The sequence below is a fragment of the Nothoprocta perdicaria genome, unplaced genomic scaffold, assembly GCF_003342845.1.
Source record: "Nothoprocta perdicaria isolate Ctin4 unplaced genomic scaffold, notPer1 scaffold_57, whole genome shotgun sequence".
In the NCBI taxonomy this organism is placed as follows: domain Eukaryota; kingdom Metazoa; phylum Chordata; class Aves; order Tinamiformes; family Tinamidae; genus Nothoprocta; species Nothoprocta perdicaria.
Window position 1 is genome coordinate 3,601,328 of NW_020455832.1, and position 12,099 is coordinate 3,613,426.

Genomic DNA, 12,099 nt, shown 5'->3' on the forward strand with positions numbered 1-12,099 from the left:
TTTTTTTTCCTTCCCTTTTTTATTTTCTTTCCTTTTTTTCCTCTCTCTTCCCCCCCCCCTTTTTTTCCCCCTCTGGGCCAGGATCAGGTCCGGGGGTTACAGCCCCGCGGCCCCCCGCGCGGCAGCTCCGGGCGCGGGTGCCGCAGTGCTCGGGAAGCCCCTCGGTGACAGCACCGAAAGTTACGCTCCGCAGGTGCCGAGCGCTGTAAAGAGCTCGAGGCCGAAGCGCTGCCCCGCGTAACGCCTGCTCCGCGGCCGCGTTTCCCTCTGCTCCCGCTGCCCCCATCCCTCGCCGCGACCCCCCAGCCCCTCGACGAGGAGGCCAGAGGAGCTGCAACCTGCCTGGGCCGAGGGTCGCGGGTCCTGCGGTAGCTCCTTGGGGCAGCACTCGCCCCAGGCAGGCTGGATCCCCCACAGGGCACCCTCGTCATCGGGCAGGACGCGCGACGAGGGTGCAGGACACCCCCCTGGGACAGGGGACACCCCCCTGTGAGGCAGGATACTCGCTATGGGGCAGGACTCCCTTGCGGGGGTGGCGTTGCCCGGTCCGCGGGGCCGTCGGGGGCCGTCGGGGGCCGTCGGGGGCCGTCGGGGCCGCCAGGCCGGGCGGCTCTCACGCTGCGTCCCCGCGCAGGGCCCGTCAGAGCGGCGGCAAAGTGCGGCACAAGCGGCAGGCACTGCAGGACATGGCGCGCCCGCTGAAGCAGTGGCTCTACAAGCACCGCGACAACCCTTACCCCACCAAGACCGAGAAGATCCTGCTGGCCCTCGGCTCCCAGATGACCCTGGTGCAGGTAAGGCCACCCGTGACCATCCCGCCTGCCCCCGGGATTTTCCTGGGTGGGAGGGATGGGGACAGCAGCACCCAAAGCCCCCTGTGAGCTGTGCAAGAGGACTGTGGGGCTGCCCCACATGCAGGGTTTGGCCCTGGAGAGGAGACCCTGCTGCAGCCGCCCTTGCCCACAGCTGCCCCCATGGTGCGTGTGGGACAGCAGAGGCATGGGAGCACCAGCACAGTGAAGACGCCCRAGCTCTGCGGTCCCTGCTGCCCTTCCCAGGGTTTCCCCTTCAGCAGGACCAATCCTATCGGACAGGAATTGCCACCTCCGGCCCTCCTGGCCGGGAAGTGCAAAGGGCACTCGGCAAACAGCGTGTGCATCCTTCCCTTCCTGCCTGCCTCCCCTCCGGGGACAGGGCAGCATTTGCAGATCGTCTCATTCAGAAATACGGTACTTTTGTATTTTTATTTTTGCTTGGTCTTTAAAAATCTTTCAGCCGAACAAAAAGCAAATCAGTTATTGGAGGCTTCAGCACAAAATGCAACTTGATCAGAAAGTTTTACAGAGCTGCAGATTTYCCCTAGAAAAGCAGGATAGAATAGAAAAAGTGAACATTGTTTCAATAATAATCATAGCTATTCCTAGCCCTGGTTGGTGTTACCATACACCCAATGTGCAGCACAGAGCGATTCTGCACTTCAGTTCTGCATCAGTTCTCATTGCACAGAGCAGTTAGGTGTGGGGATTACTCTGATTTGCTCTGTCAGATGAAACCCCACTGAAACGACTGGTAGTTGTGCAGCAGTAAGAGGTATGAAGTTGGCTGTCAATGTTTATAAATTTATTTCTTTGCTTTCTTTGCCATCTGGCACTCTGCTCAATTTTGTGGTTAAATGATACCAGTTGCTGAATAAGACTATCTCAGTTCTGGGTGATATGAAGATTTACACATTTTGAATAATTTTATTTTCCTCTCTGGGAGTTGCTCCTAGGTGCATAACAATACATGTGTTTGCAGCACCGGGACCCAAGTCCTCTACATAATACAGTATGTGTCACTTTACAAAGGACATTACGGTATCAAAATAACACGAGGTGTTAGAAAAACAAGGTGTCAATTCACCATTATTATTTTGCATATTCTTTCAAGAAGAGTTGGGCTATGAACTTTGATTCTAGTAGTGTCGGCAAAATGTGAAACTTTTACACTTTAGTACCTCATTGTGAAACTAGTGCACTAGCAAAAGCACTATAGCCTTGACAAAAATGGTACTAATGTCTCAGAAAATGCTAGTTATAACAGGAAGATACAGTTAAAACAACTTTGCTTGCTTTTTAAAAATATTCATGAAAGATTTGCACAGACTTTTAAAAATAGAGTTATGTAAATGCTGTGTATTCAGTGCACAATTCAATAAGAGTAGCTTTTTGGTCTACGACTTTCAGAATATTCCTGTGTTTTTATATGCGATTGAAAATATATATCCTGAATACATGTGGAGACTTTAACATTAATGGCATATTGAGGAGTCCCTCCCTTACTCTTTTACACATGCCACAACATGAACAGATGAGGRAAACTGTGGTGATTTTTTTCCAGTGTGTCTCTCACAGCAGCTTTGCTAAGCGCTGATTAAGATATTCTGTGCTGACTTCTATAAAAAAYCTCAAGGGAGTCATGGCCACTACCCCAACAGAGTTTTATGGTCTAAGTAAGGTGCAGAATAAAATTAAGAAGGATCATAGCTGCATTTATCCCTCATTAGGCTCCCTTGATTCTAGTTGATTTATGCTGGAGATGAGTCTGGCCAGCCATATTTCTACGAAATGTAATATTTGAAAGCGTTGTGCAAACCAGCACATCTATCTTCGCTTACAGAAGCACATCAAAAACAAACCCCAGATGTTTCTTCCATCATTTGGGCGCAATGCTCTTTTAATCCAGGAATACTATAGCATCTGTGCAAGAGGTAAATACGTATGTCTGGCAGCACCAGTAATTCCAGAGCCTGGAAGGACAAAACAACACACACCCCACATCTATTTTTCACACACTGAGAACGAACGAGACTGAAATCCAGATCAAAATTCCTGTTCTCTGAGAGGCAGAAGGATGGAGCCAGGCTGTGATCTCAGCYGTGCTGGGTACATCTGAAAAACTTCCCTGAGGTCTTCGGTGTTTCTTTGAGCTGAGACTAGTGTAACCAAGCACAGAGGCAGGTCTGGGCTTTTGTATCTGCTTGAATGCTTTGCTTCTTGTTCCAGGAGGGCAAATTGCAAAAGCATCAAACAGGGTCTCTTATGCTTGGTTTTCTAATCTGCTAACACCAAACACCATCCGATTTTGTTGAAAATCCAGGAACCGGTGCCTGCTGTTTTCCCTGTGTTATACGCCTTCACGTTTGGAGACCCTTCTCGTATTTCCTAGTCTTCTYCCCTGGCGCAGAGCTGTCCCATGGTGTTTGCCCTCAGCAGGAGGTGACTCTGCTCCCACGGCTGTTCTCCTGCCGAGGCTGCTGTCTCTGAAAGCTGCTGCCTCTTCACTGGCATCCCCAGGGCGCTGACGCCTGGTCACCAGCAGCCCATGGGAAGCCGAAAGATGCTGTTGAAAATGCTTCTGAGTTTCCGCCACCAAAACTCCACTTAGGAAAGGAAAAGCTGAGGTTTTCAGTCTTTTCTCTTGRCTGACAACCTTGGCACAACATCCTGAATGTCCCCAAGTGACAAGCAGCTCCCATGTTTCCCAAGGTTTTGGTGACGAGGTCTGGACCTCCTGTGGAATGTTTTTGGTTGTGGCTACCCTCTGATCTGTGCCCACCTTCCTTCCCCATCCCACCAGCTTGCCATTATTTGCCTGCACATCTTCAGCAGCTGCTGGAATATGATGCCGGTCACTGTAATATTGATAATAAGGCTATGAATGTCTTCTCCACATGCTTGTTTTTCTCCTATTCCAGTGAGTACCACTTGTCCAAAGGAGATGACTTGCAGGACCATGACACAGATGCAATTGATCCTCTTATAAGATGAAATGTTGAACATCCAACCCTGTTTCCTACTATTATTAAGACAATACCTGAATATCATTTTTTTTCTGCTATTTTGTTTTCATTGATTTTACTACCACCCATCTTTCTGCTTTTTAAACTTTTAATTTACTCCACTTCACTAACACTTTTGCTCAATATTCTGTTCCTGGGCATAGTGGAACAGCACGTGGGTTGTTTCATCTACTTGATGATCAGGGCTTTGGGAGGGAAGTCTAACTCTTTCAAGGAGGTAGAATTTCTCAGGAGTCATAAATCATTTTGTTTCTTAATAACTAGTAGTAAAAACTGGGCAAATTCTGGGCTGACTTATTCCTGAGCGGTCCAGCAATGTCTTTGGGAGTCCTCAAGGCAAATGTTATTGCAGCTTTCAATCCAACCGTCCAAAGTATTCTACTCCCCAAACTGCCAAAGCAGGAAACCAAAAAAGCAATATAGTTTGAAAAGCCATTTTATGTTTTACTCCAATTAGATTCCAATTGAGAATCCAATAATTTGTCCCATTAATATGCTATTAATATGCTACATTTTCATTTGCATTATTACCGCAGCATTTGATTTATTTTATTTTAAATTTTGTTTTAGTCGTTCTTTTGAAATAAAAAAGAAAAATGGTTATATATTTCTTCCAGAAAGAAATATGAATGGCTGTATTGTTGAATAGAAGCTATTTGCCATACTAGGATTAATATCCCGGTCATGTGCTGCTGTGGATTTAATAGTATTCAGATTCATACAGGCATATCTGGTTTATTGGAGGAGGAGAACTGCTTGATTTCTCTTCCCCTTCTGAAACCTTGGCTGCTCTTCAGAAGTGAAGCAGAACAAATTAGAACAAATTTAAAGAGTCTCTTCAGAAGCAAAGCCAGAGGGTCAGTATTTCTTGATGCTGATATAAATCCTTCTTCCTCTTTAGGGGAATGACTGAGCTGTTGTAAAGTCTGAATGCTGGGAAGCCTACCTGGTTTTGCCTCTTGGTTTTTCTTTGTAATTCCTGAAAGACTTTTTATTCTTGCTGCTTTGCAAGAACATCGTGCATTTGTTCAAGATACTACTTCTTGGTAGGCCTCTGAGACACAGGTTTTCCCACTCTCTTGTATGTAAATCACTGGGTTTATGTTTTTCAAGATTTTTGGAGATCATAGTGRTGTAACTTAGAACCATTTTAGTTAATGGCTGATTTTTGGCAGCTTAGGTTGTTTCTGTCTGTAACAGCCAGATTAAGTGTGGTGAAACATGTACCTATAGAGATTGCAACTTGGAGCAGTAGACACAGAAGTTTTTGAAGACCACATGGATACACACAGTAGTATTTAGGGTTGAAATTAGAGATAAAAAGTCTCCTTGGCTTTAAAGACTGCCTGTAATGTCCATGTCTAGAGCTCGGGTTGAGTATGCTCTGTGGTACAATTTTGGAGTCTGGTAACCTTTTCGTAGTCCACACATGAGGATTTTGCTCCAGAATTCAAGCCTGGGAGAGGTGATGAACCCTTCATCTCCTAGGGATCTGGATTTGGCAGGAGCAGCAAAAGACCCCCAAGTGCCACACCACAGATCCGTGCAAAAGATCTGCTCCGTGCATTGGCCTGACTTTCACTCAGCTTTAAAGAGCCTTTTTTAAAGTGCCTTCAGGGTAAGAGTGAGAGTCAGCTGCTTTGTGCTGTAGAAGAAAGTCTCCCTTGTAAATGCTGACTAAGCTTATTTCATAATGATCAAATACTACTATTTCCTCTTCTCTCCTCATAAGACTTAAAATATGGCTCATCTTTTCATATTGATATGTAGGAAGCTGAAGGCTGGCATAGGAAGAATGAGTTCAAAATAAACCAAGAGTGCCATGCAAAAAATCGCTCTTGCTAAATTTAATTGCTTTTATGCATGAGTCACACTAATACTACCCTATCTTTCTTTTCTGTACATGGCACTTGAATGATGAAATATTTCAGTATGTAACGAAGTGCAGCAGAATGAAATATTTCTCATGAGATGCTGGAAAGCTGTCAGTTTTGTTAGACGCTGCAGTCACTGCTGTAATATTCAGTGGGCCTCTATCGTTACACATAGGACTTGAAAGTCACACTAAACGGTGCGGAAGGCAGGAGAGCGCTGCTTTGGCTGAGCGGTCTGGAGTGAGTTTGTTAAACTGCATTAGAAAGTGGATGAGTTCCAACCCATCCTTTCTGGTTTACTATAATGATTGCTGTGTCAATACGACGAATATAAACAAGTAGCTTTGGAAGAGAATGAAAATTACTTGCTCCTCTCCGCCAGCTACGGTTCTGGTCTCCTAACCTGTCACAGTAAACTACATGGTTTGCAAAGGCATGTGTTTGGCATTTGAGTGCTGATCCAGGGCTCGCTGTATTTTCAGTGGAGCCCTGTTTCATGTAAACTGGATTTAACCTAAAACCAAAGTGACAGGCTTAAAGCGCCACTGCTAAGTTGTAGGTAGGACTCCGAGCTGAAGTGTTCTCTTTCCTTAAGCAGATAGTGTTTATTTTTCTCATTATCACCTTAAAAGAGATTATCAATCCAAAATAACTACCAAGAAGCCTCCGTGCTATTTACGCAGCCTTTGCTGCAATAGTCAGATGACAAAACTAGGGCCAAAATCCAACTTTGAGGCCTCCACTTTGGTTTTCTAGCACATAGAGTAGTATTGTATTGATAAAACATATGTTAGCTGGCTTTGCAGGTTAACATGACTTAAACTGTATGATCATTTGCAGGTCAGGATGTGACTGCACGGTCCTTCCTCAGCCCCGGAATGGGAGCTGGGCAGTGCCAGGCCCCGGTGCTCTTTGCAGTTTGTTTTTCAAGGAGTGCTACTCGGCCTCCTTTCTGCAGAAGTCATACAGTCACGTACTGTTTTTTCCTCGAAGGAGTAAATACCATTTTGGAGCACTGGTTTATCGTAAAATAAATATTACTAGAGTGAGTGTTTTAGTCATGGGAAAGATACCGTTAGGTCATTCTGTCTTTATCTGTAATTCCCATTTTATGTTTTCCTAAGTGACAGTGAAACCAAGGCCAGCCCTTTCTCAAGTACATTTTGATACAAAGTCRCTTCAAGTACATGGCATCCCACTTAATGGTTTAATTAGCATTGCTGGCACGGCAGACTCTCCTGTGCCTTTTCGCTTCTTTGATGCATAAAGATCTTTAAAATCTTTGTGCTGGAACCTGTCTTTGCAGTGACCGTTTAGGATACTCATGGCAATGCATTTCACAATGTCAAACTCGAGGCAATGCCAGGCCCTCGTTTAGCAGCCACCGTGTAAGGAATCTGCATTTTCACTATTTTTAGAGATTTCCATAGCAAAAAAAGTTCCTAAGAGCTGCTGCTCCATAGAGCAAATGGCTGGTTTCTGCAGTGACTCAAAGTATGTTATGTTCTGTGTGAGACTTTTATGATACCCACTAGCTGTCAATCTCAGTGTACTGATAAAGCACGAGCAAGAATTTAGGCTTTTATATAACCAAATTCAAAAGTTTTTTTTTCTTTTCTGTTCAGTATTTTATCATAGCCTACATAAATGTCAAAGGCAAATTATCTAACATTACTTATTAATTTTAATTTGCTAGTAATATGTTGAAAATTCTTACTGAAAGTTTCTCAGAATTTTCTTTAACAAAACCCTCATGAGTATTTTGGGAGATCTGAATTAAAGCTCACTACTATTAATAAATGAGGACTTGGTAACACTTGTGAAGGATGGGAAGCCTGAATCCCCGCTCCTGGCTAGATCCAGTTCTGATCAATATTAGTCTGCCTGATTCCTGCTGCCCCACACAGGCTGAATTTATTTCCGTCATTTGCTGTTTTTTTAGGGTGTACACAAACTCATGCAAATTATATGGTCAGAGATGTTTGTTTGCTTGGTTTTTGAGGGAATCTAATATATTCATTTTTATGCAGGTATCAAACTGGTTTGCCAATGCAAGACGTCGCCTTAAGAATACGGTCAGGCAGCCAGATCTTAGCTGGGCTTTGCGAATAAAACTGTACAACAAATATGTTCAAGGAAACGCGGAAAGACTTAGCGTAAGCAGTGATGATTCCTGCTCTGAAGGTTTGTTGATGTTCTTTTTCTATCGATTTTCAATTGATTAAGTTTAGAAAGAGGCAGATTCCCGAAGAGAGCTCGGATTTCTCCCCAAACACTCCCTGGGGAGCTGCCTTTCCTCTTTGTGAATTAAATGCCACTTTCATTTCCCAGCTACTTTACAGGCTTGCAAAATAGCATTGTATAAATTAATCAAGGCTGACAGGCTGGTTGCGCTTTATTTGCCTGTTCTGTTTAGTGTTGTTATAAGAAAGATATTTCTTAGTTTATTAGATACTACAAGCTTATTCCGTTAATCTTCAGTAAAAAAAAAAAATCATATTTATCAGTTTAGGGAAACGGGAAGCTTCGTGGTCGTAGCTTCCCTGAGTTTATGTATGTTACTTGATGAAAGGACTAAATATTATTTCATAGACAAGAAAATCCGATTGACTTCAGTAGGACTTTTATATGGTAAACAGAATATGATTGAATTTGTAGCAATCTTATGCTTTACCAGCAAACATTTCCATAAAAGATGCAATTAAATTCTCTGTCTGATCAAAGTTAACAAATGTAGGACATTTGTAAGTAACAGCCTATTTTTTAAGTAGAACATCRGTATTAATACATCTATGAGTGCTTATATCAGTCAGTTGTAGCTAGGAGGTGTGTTGAGAGGTGAACAAATCCTGTAAACATTGCTAGAAATATGTAGCACATTTTTTAAAGGAAATTGTTTCAATTTGTATTCAATTTCAATTCTACTTTTCCCAATTTCAGTTTGTACATATCTTTTATATTTGCTTGTCTTTAAAATATTGGTTACACGAAAGTTAAAAGAGTACAGTTTAAGAAGCTATGCTTAAATATCTTATTATGCAGAAGAAGCCAATTTTGAGTTCATATTTTCTAAGAAAATATGATAGTAAGAATTAAGCTTATTCTCACAGATCTGGAAATGTTTATCATGGGTTTATGGCACTGCTGAGGTTTCCTCTCTCAGCTAGTGTTGCTCATGAGCAAATTAGACCCAAAGACTGTTTTATGCAGTGATTTAATTTGGAATAGCTGAGAGCTCTAGGAAGTGCTGTGAGAGACATGTAAACAGAAAACAGTGAAAARTGTTGTGTAAGGCTGAATTGTAAAATGATTTGTCTAGTTACAGTTTTGTTTATAGGAATGCAGAACATAAGAGAAAGACTCTTGTGTTTATCAGGTATTTGAAGTATTGCTGCACCTTTCTTCTTCTATTTTCAGATGGAGAAAATCCTCCAAGAAATCATATGAATGAAGGGGGATATAGCAAACCGGTTCACCATACTGTGATTAAAACTGAAAGCTCGGTAATAAAAACAGGAGTGAGACCAGAGCCAAGTGCCAGCGAGGATTACGTGTCACCCCCCAAATACAAGAGCAGCTTGTTGAATCGCTACCTGAATGACTCATTGAGACATGTCATGGCTACTAACGCTGCTATGATGGAGAAAACGAGGCAAAGGAATCACTCTGGGTCGTTTAGTTCCAATGAATTTGAAGAGGAGTTGGTGTCTCCGTCGTCATCAGAGACCGAGGGCAACTTTGTCTACCGGACAGGTAAGGAACAACTCCCACGTTGTGGTTATTGATGCTGTCTCGCTCGGTCGCTCCCACCTGAGATGGGGATCGCCTGTCCTGTGGGATGTGGGAGCGGGTYGCTCCTATTCCTGCTCTCAGCCCCTCAGTCAGTTCTGCTTGCAGTGCTGAAGCTGCAGGCTGCTTTGCTTTCCCGAGCAGAGCTGGGGGCAGCTTTTTAAAATGACATTTGACAGGCTTGTTTGCCAGCACCAAGGCAGACAGAAAGGGGAGAAAAGTYTTGGGGCGTGCTGGCACAGGAAGGGAGGTGGTGGATGAGGGATATTTAAGCCATCAGCTGGCTCTGGAAGCCTCCGTGTGTGGAGCCTGGGCATCTCTCACCAGTGCCAACATGGGTTTAGACCAGTTTCTGCATCATGGGCCAGACACCAGGCCTTGAGCTAAGGTCACTGCAGGCTTGGTCCTTAAATATCTTGACTTAATGATCTTTTTTTTGAGACGCTACATGTAATTTATCATTTTAAACTTAAATAAAAGCCAAAAAGCATGATCCGTATAACTCACTGCGTTGTCGGTCAGAGGAAGGCACASGGTTGGTGCCAGCAAACTGCTGTAAGTCAGGGCAAGATGCGGGTGCTCTGGGGCTCGGCCAGGGCTCTTGCAAGCAAGGAAAGGTCCCAGGGACCAGGAAGGGCTGGAAGGCTCCTCTGATGAAGCTTGCTCCGAATTTCTTTGGGCACAGGAGGCAAAGCTCCCTCTTTGGAAAAGCTGGAGTTGTGCATCGCAAATGTAGGTCTCCATTGGCCATCTCAGGCTGATGGAGATGAACTTCCAGCAGCAGCCGTTCGCGTTGTCCCTGGGCCTTTCCTTGCGGGCATCACGTTGGGCAGACGGGCATTTCCTTGGAGCATGGCAGGGTTTTGTGCTGAAGTCAATGCAGTCAAAGTGCAGCATTAGGCTCCCCACAGCTCCCCAGCAGGTCTGTTCGGTGCATCCCATCCTTGCCATCTCTCATATTTGCAGCATTTGCTGTCCCTTCCCTGCCATGTTTTGTGCAATTTTTTTGTCCTTTCGGAAAGGCCACCAGGCCTGGAGGAGGCCGGGAGGTGGCAGGAGGGTGTTGGGCTGTGTGGGTCATTGGGGGACAAGTGCAGCCRGCTTGGATGCCCATGAGCGGAATCTCGTGGGGAGAAAAAAAACAGCGGATGTGTGATGAAAACATTTCAGAATTAACTCTCTCTGCTCATTTAACATTATTTTTCGACATACCGAATGCATTTGGTCTGCATTATGGGCATGTTGCCTGCCAAGTTTTACTTTTAAATGAAAAGCTACTCAAGAACAGATGCAGCAGCTCAGATATGTAAACTTCTGTTATTCTGTACTTTTATACCATTACTTAAAAATGAACGCAATGAGTTTTAAAAAATTGTAATAAATTTGCTACTGGATTGAGCTTTCCTTGCCAAGTTTCAGGCTACGCTGAARAAAATACGGTCTTTAATGAGAAGGCTGAGACAAGCACACTGCAACTGCAGTGAGTTCACAAGCTGGGCTGCAATGACTAAATAACAGTATATTTGTCCTTAAAGTTCCTAGCTGACATTCCTGGAACTCCTCCTGAGATTGTATTTAAATCACTTTCGAAAAACCTTGTTAGCTTTTTGAAGTGCTGCAGCCTTTGATGAGAACACGGCAGCAATTCTTAGGATGTAGTTTTATTCTCCTCACACTCCCAAAGCCGACAAGCAGTAACTTACCAACAGAAAGGAAAAGGTCATGCGTGCGCTATATTATTTGATATATCCTTTCCATATGTGTATGTACATTCAGGAAATCATAGCTACAAATAGGATTTTTCTTTTCAGCTACGAGATTACAGTCCCATTAATGATTTTCTGATGATGCTGTAACATGAAATAATTGTGAGCCTCATGAAAAAAGGCATTTTCGAGCTATCCGTTCATGAAACTTATTTAGAAATAATTGCACTTATCCAGATGTTTGTTAGATAGCAGGACATAAAATAAGAACAGTCTTTTTTCTGTAACTTTAATAACTGAGATGATATTTCCAGTATAATAATTTAATGGACTTGTAGCTGTGTACTCAAAAATAGCTATGATCCATTTCGCTTGAGTTAATAACAAATATTTTTGACTATGCCACTTAGACCCTCCTGAAAGCTGCAAGTTTTTTTGTTTTAAGTGAGACATCACCGCTTAAAACGGAGTCGCATGAGCAGGTTTTGCTAAGAAATGAAAGAGATAAGTTTTAACGCAAAGGGGTTGAAGCAGAATGTTGGAGTCCTTAGTCGGTATGTTAAGTTTCTGAAAACATTTTGCGTAGCGTTGCATAAAGCCGCAGGCTGAAAACATTCTGATTGACATTTTATTTTTGAGAAACATTTGGCAAAGCTGCTGTGCTCCCGAGGGCAGGAAGTCATTTGTTTCGAGGCGGATTCTTTATTGCGCCGCTCTGGAAAGCGGCGCAGGGCAGCGGATGAGGAGCCCGCGGGATGTGGTGCGGGGCAGCGGATGAGGAGCCCGCGGGATGCAGTGCGGGGCAGCGGATGAGGAGCCCACAGGATGCGGCGTGGGGCAGTGGATGAGGAGCCCGCGGGATGCGGCGCGGGGCAGCGGATGAGGAGCC

General features: G+C 44.0%; 1 protein-coding gene across 1 annotated transcript in view; it reads left to right on the top strand.

Annotated features, from left to right (window-relative positions):
* The window catches only part of MKX (mohawk homeobox), a 51,287-nt gene that overhangs the window by 9,402 nt on the left and 29,786 nt on the right, over nt 1-12,099 (top strand). Inside the window, exons 2-4 of the mRNA XM_026048780.1 lie at nt 499-794; nt 7,746-7,899; nt 9,133-9,468. Coding sequence (XP_025904565.1) covers nt 499-794; nt 7,746-7,899; nt 9,133-9,468 — 786 coding nt within the window. The remainder of the gene's footprint in view (nt 1-498; nt 795-7,745; nt 7,900-9,132; nt 9,469-12,099) is intronic.